Below are 15,914 nucleotides of genomic sequence, written 5' to 3' on the forward strand. Positions count from 1 at the left end.
CCTTGGCAGCAAATTCCACTGTCGAACAGCTCTTACTGTCAGGAAGTTCTTCCTAATGTTTAGGTGGAATCTTCTTTCTTGTAGTTTGGATCCATTGCTCCGTGTCCGCTTCTCTGGAGCAGCAGAAAACAACCTTTCTCCCTCCTCTATGTGACATCCTTTTATATATTTGAACATGGCTATCATATCACCCCTTAACCTCCTCTTCTCCAGGCTAAACATGCCCAGCTCCCTTAGCCATTCCTCATAAGGCATCGTTTCAAGACCTTTGACCATTTTGGTTGCCCTCCTCTGGACACGTTCCAGTTTGTCAGTGTCCTTCTTGAACTGTGGTGCCCAGAACTGGACACAGTACTCCAGGTGAGGTCTGACCAGAGCAGAATACAGTGGCACTATTACTTCCCTTGATCTAGATGCTATACTCCTATTGATGCAGCCCAGAATTGCATTGGCTTTTTTAGCTGCCGCGTCACACTGTTGGCTCATGTCAAGTTTGTGGTCAACCAAGACTCCTAGATCCTTTTCACATGTACTGCTCTCCAGCCAGGTGTCACCCATCTTGTATTTGTGCCTCTCATTTTTTTTTTGCCCAAGTGCAATACATTTCTCCCTGTTAAAGTTCATCTTGTTTGTTTTGGCCCAGTTCTCTAATCTGTCAAGGTCGTTTTGAAGTGTGATCCTGTCCTCTGGGGTGTTAGCCACCCCTCCCAGTTTGGTGTCATCTGCAAATTTGATCAGGATGCCCTTGAGTCCATCATCCAAGTCGTTGATAAAGATGTTGAATAAGACCGGGCCCAGGACAGAACCCTGTGGCACCCCACAGGGTTGAGCTAGAGTCCCTTCAAACTCTAAGATGCTATGATTCTAGTAACATTTTTTTTTAACAAAGGAGGAAACAAACAGGCTCCCCAGAATGGCTCAGCCAGATGGGCGGAATATAAATTATTATTATTATTATTATTATTATTATTATTATTATTGGTATGTATAAACCATTCCAGTTTTTACACCCTGCCGTTCAAGTACATGATGTGCAAAAGGCTCACCGTCAGTGGTGCTTTATCGATCACATTATTATTTTGCAAGTGCATAATGTGATGCTAACAAACATATTTTTACAAAGCAGATTTTTAAAGGAGCGTTTTGCATTTATAAAGCAAGGGTGCCCTCTACTGCTGCAGTCGTGTTTTACTAAAACTCCCTTTTTTCTCTCACAGCCCTGTACCCACTTACAAGGGAATAAGCTCTGTTGAACTCAGCGAGACTTACTTCTGAGTAGACACATATAGGGCTGTATTGTCTATTGACGAAAAAAGGGAGGCACTCCAAGGAATAAATCCCTTATTCATAAAAACGTGGAATTAACACAATGCCTTATTTATATCTTAGATCCTCTGTGCTAGAAAGGGACCTAAAACTGTCTCGTAAAATCATGTGCACTTCACAACAGCAAGTGATTCTGCAACTGAATTATGAGAAACCATAGAAAAATATGGCATAATAATGAAATGTATATTTTTAATTTTAATGGAATTTAATGCGATGCTGCTACTAGCTTTTAAACAACAAAAAATTCACTGATACTTAATGTGAAAAACTGAAATTATTTCATTGTGGATTTTAATTATGTGCTGTTATCTTTTCGTTTTTGGTTGTTTTATACTTGTAAACCGCTTTGAGTTAAGAGCAGGCGGGGGCGGGGTCTTCAAAGCCACTGTCCAATAAGAAGCGTCCTTCCAAGAAGCCCTAGCAAGGCGGGAGCTTTGTTTATTCCCCGCCGGCTGATAGGGCGCCGGCAAAGGGGCGGTAGAAAAAAGGGCCAATCCGCGTTCTCGGCTCCGGCGCGAGCTCTCTCTTTCGAAACCGTTGGCGGCCGGCGGCGGTTTGTTTGTTTTTTCAGCAGAGAGGATGGCGCGAGTCCGCGCAGCTGAGGTGAGGGGAGGCTGTATCCTAGCAACGCAGCAGAGCGGGAGGGGAACTGCCAATCCCGCGCCGTTTTCTCTATTTTGGGCGGGAAAAGGGGGCTTTGCCCCCACCTCGTTCTCCTGTGACGGACTGAGCGCGGGGCGAATGGGATCCCTTTCTTCTCAGCCTCTCCCCGCCTCCCCGTACCAATCTCGTTTTTCCACGCCGTTCGCTTTAAGGGTGCCTCTGAGCATGTGCAGAGTGAATTTACCTCAGCGTTACACGGCACAGTGGAAATTAAGGGGGATAAGGAGGGAAAGGAGACAGAAGGCAAAAATTGTTCAGTGTTAATGCGCCCCTCACAGGCTTGTGGGACCTATATTTATATGTAATAAATAAATAATGTGTGTGTGTGTGTGTAATATTATTATAAATTATATTTATATAATTTATATATACACACACACACACAAATATATAAATAAAATTTACTTATTTATTACATTTGACGGTTGCTATATATTGATCATGGCCACTGGTCCCATCACCTCCTGGCAAATAGAAGGGGAAGAAATGGAAGCAGTGAGAGATTTTACTTTCTTGGGCTCCATGATCACTGCAGATGGTGACAGCAGCCACGAAATTAAAAGACGCCTGCTTCTTGGGAGAAAAGCAATGACAAACCTAGACAGCATCTTAAAAAGCAGAGACATCACCTTGCCAACAAAGGTCCGTATAGTTAAAGCTATGGTTTTCCCAGTAGTGATGCATGGAAGTGAGAGCTGGACCATAAAGAAGGCTGATTGCTGAAGAATTGATGCTTTTGAATTCTGGTGCTGGAGGAGACCCTTGAGAGTCCCATGGACTGCAAGAAGATCAGACCTCTCCATTCTGAAGGAAATCAGCCCTGAGTGCTCACTAGAAGGACAGATCGTGAAGCTGAGGCTCCAAGACTTTGGCCACCTCATGAGAAGAGAAGACTCCCTGGAAAAGACCCTGATGTTGGGAAAGATGGAGGGCACAAGGAGAAGGGGACGACAGAGGACGAGATGGTGGGACAGTGTTCTTGAAGCTACCAGCATGAGTTTGACCAAACTGCGGGAGGCAGTGGAAGACAGGAGTGCCTGGCGTGCTCTGGTCCAGGGGGTCACGAAGAGTCGGACACGACTAAATGACTAAACAACAACAACAACAACAACAATATATTGTCCAAGGCGACCCAGAGTGATTTGCAAGTAAACAGATAAACAAAAACCCACGTAATGAACCTAAAAACCAAGTTGGGGATACATTAAATGCACCCTACCCAATTTATAAGATTGTAACTCTCAAGACCCACAAATTATTGGCGATTCTGGGAAAGCAGAAACTAAAGGGGTGCCCAAGGCATGACCTCCAGGAGGATGGTGGCAAGAAACAAAACAAAAACCCTTTGGTAAAGGGATTTATTTCTGCTATAGCCATTTCTGTGGGAACAGCTATTACTGTATTATTAACTGTTGTTATTGCAGCATTTTCTATTGTGCTCTTGGGTAGATTTCTCCAGGGAGGTTTACATGTAAAAGAGCAAACTCACAAAAAACAATTAAAGCTTTTAATATTAAAGTCAGGGTTGGGGTAGTTATATGAAATGCATGATACAGTATGCAGGTGCTCAGTTTTATATATCATTAGCACAATCCACTCCATGCCTTCTACACAGATTTATGGCTCGTGCAGGAGGAATAATCAGGGGAAATACTCAATCCATAATAATAATAATAATAATAATAATAATAATAATAATAATAATAATAAAGCATACAAAGGTGGAAAGTGGGAGGCCCAAGAGCTTTATTACTTTCAAGGTGAGGGGAAGTGATCTAGCAAAGGCAGGCAGAATAGCTTATTCCATGGTCTTAACCCCATCATCCATTAATTAGCCATAAGCATATTGGTTATATGAGGCTGGATATATCCCAGCCCTTCGTGGCCTCGTCTCTCCACTCCTATATCCCCTTGCAACCCCACCAATTACATTTGGAGGGTGGCCACTTACGCAATGCCAAATAAAAATAGGACGAGGGCACACGTAACATTTGCACATGGCCATTTAAATGTACTGTACAGTTGCAACATCTGAAAGTCGACAGTATAATTAAATGGAGAAACTGTAACCTTTTATCCTAGTGGGGGTAAACTGGGTGAGTGACCCAAGGAACCTGTTTGTTCTGCTGTCCAGCTGTCTGCAACTTCAAGGCACATTGCGATCTTCCTTCTTAGGGTTCTTTATCTTTACCAGGCATGGCCAAACTTGGCCCTCCAGATGTTTTGGGACTACAATTCCCATCATCCCTGACCGCTGGTCCTGTTAGCTAGGGATGATGGGAGTTGTAGTCCCAAAACAGCTGGAGGGCCAAGTTTGGCCATGCCTGCTTTAAACCAAACAGCACTTCATATATTATTATTGTTGTTGTTTAGTCGTGTCCGACTCTTCGTGACCCCCTGGACCAGAGCACGCCAGGCACTCCTGTCTTCCACTGCCTTCCGCAGTTTAGTCTAACTCATGCTGGTAGCTTCGAGAACACTGTCCCACCATCTTGTCCTCTGTCGTCCCCTTCTCCTTGCGCCCTCCATCTTTCCCAACATCAGCGTTTTTTCCAGGGAGTCTTCTCTTCTCATGAGGTGGCCAAGTGGCCAAAGGATTGGAGCCTCAGCTTCATGATCTGTCCTTCCAGTGAGCACTCAGGGCTGATTTCCTTAAGAATGGATGCGTTTGATCTTCTTGCAGTCCATGGGACTCTCAAGAGTCTCCTCCAGCACCATAATCCAAAAGCATCCATTCTTTGGCGATTAGCCTTCTTTATGGTCCAGCTCTCACTTCTATACATCACTACTGGGAAAACCATAGCTTTCACTATACGGACCTTTTTTGACAAGGTGATGTCTCTGCTTTTTAAGATGCTGTCTAGGTTTGTCATTGCTTTTCTCCCAAGAAGCAGGCGTCTTTTAATTTTGTGGCTGCTGTCACCATCTGCAGTGATCATGGAACCCAAGAAAGTAAAATCTCTCACTGCCTCCATTTCTTCCCCTTCTGTTTGCCAGGAGGTGATGGGACCAGTGGCCATGATCTTCGTTTTTTTTATGTTGAGCTTCAAACCATATTTTGCGCAATCCTCTTTCACCCTCATTAAAAGGTTCTTTAATTCCTCCTCACTTTCTGCCATCAAGGTTGTGTCATCTGCATATCTGAGGTTGTTGATATTTCTTCCAGCAATCTTAATTCCGGCTAGGGATTCAACCAGCCCATTATTATTATTATTAATTAAATTTCTTAATTGCTTTAGCCCAGAGCAACCCAAAGTGACTCACAACCAAGCAGGCAATAAACCCCACATAGATACATTAAAACCAATATATAGGACAGTCCTCTTTACAGTAGACCCCATGGCCACCCTAAATCTTTGCTCCATCACCCTCTGACACCTGAAGATCTCCTGCTCCCTGAAACGACTGCCCATTTCCACCTGCTGCTCAATGGGCCTGGGCCTGCCTCACCCATCCCCCTGTGATGACACTGGGTCCTTATTTTCAGCTTAAATGCTGGAGGACATGTCACTAGACTAAATGTCACAATAAAGGTAGATATGTCAAAAAAACAACAAACCCACCCCACAATTCTGGTCAAGGCATTTAGAAACACCAACAGCTGGACAGCTTACAATCCTAATTTTAGCGGATGGCAGCCAGTTATCTGTAGCCTTTCATGATACATTTCCTGGCCAGCCAGAATGAACAATAGTCATGAAGCAGCTATACAGGTATCGACAATTTATTAGACGTGTGGAGAGGAGAAGTTGATTTGTACCCCGAGGGGTTGTGTGTACAGTAAGGGGGCTGATGTTGTAAAATGTTGCAATGCAGGCAAACGAGTTCGAATCATCGGACGAAGAACCCTCGGAGGAAGAACAGGTACCCTTTCAAGTATCCTGGTAGGTCCAAATTTCCTCAGGGGATCCCTTCCGGAATTCCTTTGGAGCAGCTTAGCATTCTGGCCACTAGCCACGTTTCATAGCTTGCTTAATTTTCTTCATATGGGGTGTTAGGGGAGGGGTATTCTTGGGGCAGTTTGTCCACCTTGGGTCCCCTGCACCCTGCACTCGGCTCTCGCCTGTGGCTCCTGGAAACTGGCAGTATGCAACAGCGGCCACACCTTGGGAACAACTTCGTCTGGCTAGCTAAACCAGGTGATGGTAGCCGATGGGTCTCAAACCCACGGTGAGTTAAGGACTTCCCCTGCATGCGAAGACAGGCTCTGGCGGATTGAGCAGATGAGACCAGGAGTGGGTTTCTGCACATGCTGCAGAGGGAAGTGAGGGGCAGGTGGGGTTCATTAATCTGTGAAAGTAGGCCATATAAGATAAGGAAAACACTCATCCTAAACCTCTTCTGCCTTACGGGATATCTTTGGGAGAAGAAAAGGCTAAGTAGTAAACCCTACACAAACCCAGAGTGGAGTCCCCAGGAAACCTTGTACGCCTCCTTCCAGCAACTCCTGCAGCCAAGCTGGTACCAAACATTTTGCTCTGTTTTCCTTTGGACCACATCAATGAGTCTGGGGTGTGTGTCTTGTCGTCTGGGCAGCTCAGGACCTCCATACACACTGCCCAGGCATGCACCTCGGAGAGGACACTTCGGTGCTGCTAATGAATTCACCCCGAGCCACACACCATTGTCTCTTGAGCCAGACAGATGCCAACAACAACCAAGTTTGTACTATTTGAAACTTCTGAGCTGTCTTCAAGGGCAGTTCCACAATAACACATTGCAGTAATACAATCAGAACATTGTATGAGCGTAGATGGACTGCAACTTGACTATTTTTGTCCAAAAGTAGCCACAGGTGGTGAACTGGTCATAGCTAATAAAAGGCATTCTGTGCTACAGAGGTCACTTCTGCTTTTCTGATAGCGCTGAATCTAGAAGAAACCCCTACACTCTGAACCTTCCTTGTCAAGGGGCAGGGATAACCTACCTTGTGATGGGTATAATATGGGCAGCTTTCAGCACATTCTGCCAAACAAGTTGCTAAGTCATAGCACAGGCGTCAGCAAACTTTTTCAGCAGGGGGGCCAGAAAGCACGCGAGGAAGCGGCAAGGAGAAGGGGCGCGGAGAAGGAAAGAAGGAAGGGCAGACTGAGGGAGAGGGAGGAGGAGCAGAAGGAAAATGCAGCCGGTGTCACACGCCCCCTTCACAGCGCCGCCCTGCTGAGGCAGGCGAGCCAACTCCCACCATCGATGGCACCTGGCATGGGACAAGATTGCTCCATCACTGAGGAGAAAAGCGCCGACGTGTGACAGAGAGGGAGGGAGAAAGAATGCGCGAACTGGTGAGCCATGTGCTGGCGATCCACGTGGCAATTCCCGGACCGTCCACGGGCTGGATATGGAAGGCAATTGGGCCTGATCCGGCCCGCGGGCCTTGGTTTGCCGACCCATGTCGTAGCAGCTTTACCATTTTGCATTGAATGCAGGTACCCTGTGTTCATAACCATGCAAACCATACTTTACATTTCTCCTTTGGGCTGCAGAGATTATTTGTAACAGAAAAGAAAATCAAGAAAACTGAAGTAGTACGTCATCAATTGGTTTACTGGAAATCGGTTATGCCCTTGGATCGTAAGAGGAGCTTCCCTTCTTTTAAGCTATTCAGTAGCATAGGCAGTACCCCAGAGGTTACCCACAGTTCACCTGGGTGGCTGCACAAGGTTCTCCCACTTCCAAAATTATTTCACACTAACTGATCAGCAACAACCTTGTAATTTCCAGCTTGTATTAAACATATCTTCTTATATACCCCTATGTTTTGCAACTTGAATGTCCCTCCACAGGTCAGGATCATAAATCCTTTCATCTGAAGAATCTCTGAGGGCCTTTCCAGACTAGTCTTTTTATATTGTGGGTGTGTTCTGCAACATGTACTTTGCACAATAATAATGCATGGGGTGGTTGTATTACTCTGCTTTAGCTTGTTCTGTGGTGCTTCCTCAATTTGTTGTTGGCATTCATCTGTCTCGGGAGACAATGGAGGAGTGCGCCTTTGAGGGTGAAGTCAAATGGTTGGAGAGTTACAGCACCTGCTGTGGCTGTAGAGACTGATGAGGGAGAGACATGTTTTGTTGCAGCTGGGGCAGAGGAAGGCAGCCGATTGCACTGCTGCAGATGCACCATGGCGTTTTTTCTCACAGCATTACTCCCTGCAGTCATTCCTCCTCTTGTCAGCCTGGCTTCCCCAATCCTTCCACATTATTGCACAACAATACCGGGACAAAGATCAGCTAAAACTTCTGGGATATAAAACGTTACAGGTTTTCAGCAGGATGTTGTGTGATAGGCTGGAAATATAGCAGTGTGACCGTCCCCACTACTGTTGCAGGCTCGGACAGTGTTGAAAATGGGGTCACATGTAACCACCCCGATAGCATCATGAGCACAAACTATGCATGTGCAATGAAAAGGACATCTAGGGAACTTGTGAGCTAGATTTTAAACTCCTCTCCTGCTGACGATGTAGCAGACCTGTAGCTGTAAAGAGAGCTTGCTGATTGCAAATTTAAATGCCATTGTAAAGGTTTTTAACTTTCTTTCTTTCTTTCTGTAGGTTAGCCCTATCACCAACCTATTCCCAATTTCTTGGAATTTGCTCACTACCAGGTATGCAATAACAGCTTAAAAACTTATTTAAAAGCTCATTCATTTGATGGGGGGGGGGGAATCTTAACTTACCCCATCCCACATTAATCTGCCTATGTCACTACATGTGAGGTAAAATGAAACATAACTGAATAAGGTGGCCTGTTGGTGGTATATAGACATAGATGTCTTGTATTTAACAAATACTTGTTATATTTCTAGCAGTACTTGATATGTTCTTTCATGCATCCACACTGCATCATTTTAGGTTGCCGATTCAAAAGTATTAGAAGAAGCCTTCAGAAAGATATAGGTAATTATATATCAGTGCCCTGGGGATCTTTCAGCCTTCCTTCAATGCCTGGTTGCTCCAAGTTTCCCTTTTCTTATATCTTGCAACTGGCATAGGATTCTGGGATAAGCATTTTTGGTGTTCTGATTTTCCCTTATTCCCTTCTTTGTGTAACATCTTTCCTGATAAAGGGTTCCAGAAGAGACATTTCCTCTTCCCTCTCACTTGAGAGAATAGCTCTTAAGAAGGCATTTGCCACCTGCAGTTTGTACAACGTTATTGCTTTAAGAATGATTTAAGATTTTTATTTTAAATGAATTGTTTATACATTTTAATTTTAAAAAATTACCATTAAAAAAATGATTTAAGCATTTTAAGAATTTAGTGTCTAATTGGGGGACACCTTTTTATTAATCCTTTTTTAAAAAAATTAGTTAATCAATAAATTATTAAATGTTGCTGCTCTCCTTGGAACATTTATTTTCCTTGTATCCTGAGCCGAGCACTAATTCCACCCTGCCAGAGTATCAAATTTCAGGGCCGTGCTGCAATTTCAGTTGCTAAAATTAGGCGAGCTTTATTAGGCGAGCAACCGTGGTTTGCCTAATAATCAGGTCATGGAACACACAAATTCCTTGTTGTAAAGTCAATTTGAATTGCTTTCTGAGTTAGGATTCGCAAGGCTTTTATGGTTTCGTGTAGCATTTTAACAAGGCGAACAGCTTCGTTCCTTTGCAGATGAACTGAAGAGCTACGGGGTGCAGGATGTCTTTGTCCTCTGTACCAGAGGAGAGCTTTCAAAGTACCGTGTCCCACACCTCCTAGAGGCATATCAGAGCCAAGGGATTGCTGTGCACCATCACCCTATATCTGATGGAGACACTCCAGACATAGCCAAATGCTGCCTGATTCTAAAGGAACTGAGGAGCTGCCTCGAAGGCGACCGGAAAACCTTAATACAGTGAGTTCCAGTGCGCCAGGTCTTTTGTCCTCTCTCCACAAGTGAAGATGGTCACAACCTGCATACACCCACCTTAGTTTCCTGCTAACACCACAGTTCAGAAATTTGCCTCCCAGCTTCTGCCACCCTCTTGAATGTTGCCACCGTTCACATGTAGGTGGGACAAAATAAAATGCAGATGTGCCGCATCCTAGAGAATCTTCCTAAATCAAGAAAATCCTACAACTGAATGCTTTAGGGCATAGGTAGGCAAACTAAGGCCCAGGGGTCGGATCTGGCCCAATCGCCTTCTAAATCCGGCCCACAGACGGTCTGGGAATAAGCGTGTTTTTACATGAGTAGGATGTGTCCTTTTATTTAAAATGCATCTCTGGGTTATTTGTGGGGCCTGCCTGGTGTTTTTACATGAGTAGAATGTGTGCTTTCATTTAAAATACATCTCTGGTGCATTTGTGGGGCATAGGAATTTGTTGATTCCCCCCCCAAAAAAAAAAATAGTCTCGCCCCCCACAAGGTCTTGAGGTACAGTGGACTGGCCCCCTGCTGAAAAAGTTTGCTGACCCCTGCTTTAGGGAAAAGTGCAAGAAGAATTCTCAGGGACGAATCACACCCCGGCCAGCACCTCTTTAATCTTCTACCCTCGGGCAGGAGATATAGAAGTATAATCAGTCGTACCAACAGGCTAAAAAAACAGTTTCTATCCATGGACTGATAGGCTGCTGAACAGAAAATAATATACTGCAACTGACTTTCGGGGTTGGTGTGTTGTGTGACAAGCATACAGAGTGTAATGAGACTGAGTGGGGGGGAGGCTCAGTTAATTTCATTGTACACAGGTTGTACATTGACAAGAAAGGTATTATTATTATTATTATTAGCAGTGAGCTTGCGAAGTCAGGATGAGAAGGAAGATGTGAGCCATTCCCAAGATTTGATTTTAGACTCTTAGTAATTATATTTTATCCTGCCTTTGCTCTAAGAAGCTTCTTCTTCTTCTTCTTTGGTGAAATCCAGCATCGCCTGAGCTCTGCGAGTGCGGCTTTCTCCCGATTGAAGTGCAGAGTGTAAGAAGCTTAAAGGCAGCATTCAATAGATTTCCAGCACTCTCCCATGCGGCACCCAGATTCGCTTAGCTTAAAAAAATGGTGCCACAGAAAAGCTTCTGTCCTATGCAACAATAAGGGTTCATTATAAGAAAACTGGAGAGCCCTTATACACTGTCATTGTAGGCTAGGACTGGGTTTTTGAAGGGGAGCTCAAGAAACATAGAGCTACCCGGAGCCCTGAACAAGCCTATGTCAGGGCAGCTTTCCCCAGCCTGACACTGATGAAAGTCAAATGCCCAAACATCTGAACTGTACCAGGTTTGGGGTGGCTGTGTTAAGGATATTGCTTCACAATATCAGATTGGAAACCTTTTTCTGGAACAAGACAGAGCTGGTTCGTTGTGACTCTTGATACTATCACAATGTCCAGTGGTACCTCGGGTTAAGTACTTAATTCATTCTGGAGGTCCATTCTTAACCTGAAACTGTTCTTAACCTGAAGCACCACTTTAGCTAATGGGGCCTCCTGCTGCCGCCGTGTCGCTGGAGCACAATTTCTGTTCTCATCCTGAAGCAATTTCTGTTCTTAACCTGAAGCACTATTTCTAGGTTAGCGGAGTGTGTAACCTGAAACGTATGTAACCTGAAGCGTATGTAACCCGAGGTACCACTGTACTTGTTCTGTTTTTGAAAGAAAAAAAATGCCCAATCCTTTTTTCCCCACTTTCAGCTGTTATGGAGGGCTTGGAAGATCCTGTCTCAGTAAGTAAATACTTTTTCTAAAAGCATTAATTAGTTTAATATTGGCATTTTCCTGCATAAATCCATCTGATCGTGAACCTATGTCCTCTAGTATGTTACACAATTGCAGATGTAAAAGGCGGAAGCTCTTTCAAAGCTGAGTTGGAGGAATTCTCCATGCCTTCTACTCCCTAGGTATAACAACAACAACTCTGGAAGAAGAGCATCACTGGCAGAGCGCAATTCCCCCCCCCCCCCGCAAGTTGCGAGAACTATTAATCTTTTATTTTTATTACTGAGGTGCCCATGAAGAGCCAAGATGGGCAATAAAAAGAGGGAAGTGGAACTTCCTTGCAAGACCTGTGTCACGGTGAAGAGTATGAGATTGGAGCTAGAAATCCTTGCTTTAAAGCTCAAAGATTGTTGTGGCACCTGAAATCCTCACAGATGTATTATGGCAGAAGCTTTTGTGACCAGTTATTCTCAGCTTGCAGGTTATATATCCATTGGTAACAAAGGTCATGAAATGCAGAAGGCATAATATGATATTTCTGTGCTGCCCTGTAGCTCAGCTGCGACTTCCCTGGGGTTCCTTAAGCAAGCCACTTTCTTAGCTTCAGCCTCAACAAGTGTAATGAACGCTTCACAAGAAAATGTGCTCTGAGCATGTACAGCAGGAATGGAGAACTTACAGCTCTCCAGATGTTGGGACTTCAACTCCCTTCATTCCTCACGATTGGCCACATCTGGACAGCCAGATGTTGCTCATCCTTCACATGCAGCATAATCCCTGGCATATATAATCGGAAGTAATCTCCCCTGAGTTCAGTTGGACTTGCTCCCAGGTAAATGCATATAGGATTTGCAATCTTAAAACGTATTAATGTGAAGTTACAGGGAACCAGGCAGAGGGCGCCTGCCCTGAGGAATGCCCTCCCATCAGATGAAAAGGAGATAAACAACTACATGACTATTAGAAGACATCTGAAGGCAGCCCTGTATAAGGAAGTTTAAAATGTTTGATGTCTCACTGTGTTTTTATATTTTGGATGCTGCCCAGAGTGGCTGGGGCAACCCAGGCAGATGGGCGGGGTACAAATTATAACATCATCATCACTGTTACTATTACTCTTATTATTATTATTATTATTCACTCAGGCTTTCAGGCAGGTTTTGCCTCCTCACTAAATACAACTGGTTTCCTTAAGCAGAAAATCTCTTGGGGTTTTTCTTTTTCTTTTTTTACAGTAGCAGCTTGTCTCCTGCTTCAGATATCTGACACAATAGGCCCACAGCAGGCCATAGACAGCCTGCGAGACTTGAGAGGTTCAGGAGCTATTCAAACCATAAAGGTATGAGGGAAGGCCATGATTGGCCGGCTTGGTAGTGGGAGGACAAGTTAAGGGGCAACAGCTGACTAAAGGCAGTGTTTTGTTTGGCACTGAAAAGCTTTCCTGGCTTTCTAAGAGTTAAAGCAGGATATCAGTGCTGCTGGTGACAGTATACAGTGGTGCCTCGCAAGACGAAATTAATTTGTTCCGCGAGTTTTGTCGTCTTGCGATTTTTTTTGTCTTGCGAAGCACGGTGTCGGGAAAGTTTTGGAAAAGCTTCAAAAATCACCAAAGTCTTCAAAAACCTCAAAAAAGGCTACCACACCGCGTTCTATGAGTTGCTCCTCGAAGTCAAGTCGCAACTGTATTAACGGTGTTAAGAAAAAGGAAACAAACTTGCAAGACGTTTCCATCTTGCGAAGCAAGCCCATAGGGAAAAATCGTCTTGCGAAGCAGCTCAAAAAACAAAAAACCCTTGTAGCGAGTTTTTTGTCTTGCGAGGCATTCGTCTTGCGAGGTACCACTGTATCCATAATTCATCATTTCTGCTCTTGACCACAAGGCCATACCAGAATCCTGCATTGCCCTTACAGAAAGCAGGCTTTCTAGACACGAGAAAAGCGAAAGTGTGGATAAGCCCTGAATATTTACAGAGCATTATTATTATTATTATTGGGTGGAATTCAACATTGTGCTCTTTCAGTCATTCCATCTGTGCAAGCCTTGCAGCTTCCCAGACGGAACAACCCCCCCCCCTTCCTATCCTCCCCCATGTGCCGTTCTGTGGGTTGTTCACTGGACCCCCTTGAAGCCAATTTCAAGGTGAGGAGAGGGCGGGAAATCCCTGTTGCACAAGTGGAAGTCCTTGCACCAGGCTTCTGCTGATGGTGCTGGTTTAGTGACTCCTACCCAGCACCTCCCATTGTCCTCTTATTCAGGGAGCTTGCCTTTTAATGGACTGCAAAAAATCAAGGACATGTGAGCAGATTAGGAGGATCCTGGACCTGGGCTCTCTAAGCAAGTTCAGCTGGGTGGGAGGAAAAATTGAAAAGAGACTCTAGGAACCTGCACTCCCAACAGACAATACTTTGTAGAACCTGAGAAAGGAAGGGGATCTGCTTGACAGCTAAAAAGTGAATTGGTCAGGAGTCCTTCCTTTGGGCTTTCAGAAATCTATTCTCACAACCACCTTTCACAACTGTCCTCTACTCATTTTAGCATCTGTGATTAGGGAACAGGTGCTGCAGCTTATCCACCCTGCTTTCCCTTGCAGCAATACAACTACCTGCATGATTTCCAAGAGACTCTGGCTGTCCATCTAGCAACAGAAGGTGCAACAGCAAGATCAGTATCACGATAAACAGCGGCAGTGGAACTGAGCTGCTTCTTACATGACCATGCTGCCAATTGCCTTTGCTTGGTGAATGCAGGTGAAAATGCACCTGTCTCCAACGTCTCATTGGAACTTAATTAGTCAGGTTATCCTGGCACTGTCTCCCTGGCAAGCTGTCTGATGCAAAATACAACAAATGTAAGCTGTGAGGGTTCTCTGTGAGCAAGAGCAATACAGTAATGTTTTCACAGCATAAATTCTCCTTTTAAAGGGTACATTTGTCGATGGATTCCTGAAACGCAACATTCTCAATATGTGGTTGAATTCACAATAAATATGATTAGTTTCAAACCTTCTGTTCATATTTTTAACTCTCCATCCCACGTCTTGTTTTCTGTGCTTTGGTGGGATATGTGTTTGTTCTCTGTTCTTGCATCTCCCTGGTTTGTGGGAAGCCCTACAGAAGAAAACAGCATCTGGCATTTTTAAACTTTAGGGTGCGTCAAAAGGTTTCCTGCTATGTCCTAGGACACACCCGCAACAGCTGGCATTCTGGATGATGTCTTTAACGTGGGCTGCCTTTCCAAATGTCTCTCTCCCATGAGGTTTGAACAAATACTGCACAAAATAGTGCCCCTGCAAGCTTGCACCTTACTTTCCTGTTCACTTCTCTAGAAACCTATGGGCTGTTCCCGTAACTGCAAGGAAACAGTGTGTATTAAAGTGATTGTCCTCCAAGCTTGTGTGATTGCCTAATCTGACTTGCCCCCCCCCCCCCCCCAGTGATCTCCTATCCTGAAACAATTTACTGCTATGGAGGTTTTCTAAAAACCAGCTAGTACCTGTCAAACCAGAAGTACCTCCTGTTCCATTTGAATTTCCCCATCTGAAATCATCAAGGGCAATATTGATCTATTTGATGTAGCCAGCCGTATCTAAGGTAAGCTTAGGCAGCAACCCTGGTTGATGTTAGCTTGGATGGGCTGCTTGTTTAGTGCCTTTGGAAGCCTCTGTAGAAGTGGAAGTGCTTTTTTTTGTTTCAGCCTCAGAGATACCTACATATGCAAGTCGTACTATATATCCATCTGGTCCATTGCTGTCTACTCTGACTGGCAGTTGATCTCAGGGGTCTCAAGAGTTCTTTCCCATAAACTGCTACCTGATCTTCAAAAAAAAAAGCCAACCCAATAAAAAAACCCCAGGAGATATCAGAGCTGAGGAGCCGTTATCGCTATCCCATGTTTATGGGATAGGTAAAGGTAAAGGGACCCCTGACCATTAGGTCCAGTCATGACCGACTCTGGGGTTGCGGTGCTTATCTCACTTTATTGGCCAAGGGAACCGGCGTATAGCTTCCGGGTCATGTGGCTGGCATGACAAAGCCACTTCTGGCGAACTAGAGCAGAGCACGGAAACGCTGTTTACCTTCCCACTGGAGTGGTACCTATTTATCTACTTGCACTTTGACGTGCTTTTGAACTGCTAGGTTGGCAGGAGCAGGGACTGACAATGGGAGCTCACCCATTGCTGGGATTCGAACCGCCGATCTTCTGATCTACAAGTCCTAGGCTCTGTGGTTTAACCCACAGCACCACCTGCGTCCCTTGTTTATGGGATACCTGTATATTGTTTA

At 44.7% G+C, this 15,914-nt stretch overlaps 1 protein-coding gene across 5 annotated transcripts; it reads left to right on the top strand.

The window, feature by feature from the left end:
- The first annotated feature begins 1,735 nt into the window (after positions 1 to 1,735).
- CDKN3 (cyclin dependent kinase inhibitor 3) lies at positions 1,736 to 14,644 on the top strand. Of its 5 annotated transcripts, none has more exons than XM_028725528.2 (8): positions 1,736 to 1,932; positions 5,809 to 5,876; positions 8,546 to 8,598; positions 8,846 to 8,890; positions 9,608 to 9,830; positions 11,607 to 11,638; positions 12,866 to 12,969; positions 14,222 to 14,639. In XM_028725528.2, exons 1-8 carry the CDS (start codon positions 1,909 to 1,911, stop codon positions 14,306 to 14,308), a joined length of 636 nt encoding a protein of 211 aa, XP_028581361.2. In that variant the 5' UTR covers positions 1,736 to 1,908; the 3' UTR covers positions 14,309 to 14,639. The 5 variants fall into 5 exon arrangements, with proteins under 5 accessions (XP_028581361.2, XP_028581411.2, XP_077772604.1 ...); XM_028725578.2 differs by lacking the exon at positions 1,736 to 1,932 and adding an exon at positions 5,416 to 5,705 and having other exon boundaries at positions 5,809 to 5,856; positions 14,222 to 14,644; XM_077916478.1 differs by lacking the exon at positions 1,736 to 1,932 and adding an exon at positions 5,573 to 5,705 and having other exon boundaries at positions 12,869 to 12,969; positions 14,222 to 14,642.
- The last annotated feature ends 1,270 nt before the right edge of the window (positions 14,645 to 15,914 follow it).

The sequence above is a fragment of the Podarcis muralis genome, chromosome 1 (genome assembly GCF_964188315.1).
Source record: "Podarcis muralis chromosome 1, rPodMur119.hap1.1, whole genome shotgun sequence".
Classification (NCBI taxonomy): domain Eukaryota; kingdom Metazoa; phylum Chordata; class Lepidosauria; order Squamata; family Lacertidae; genus Podarcis; species Podarcis muralis.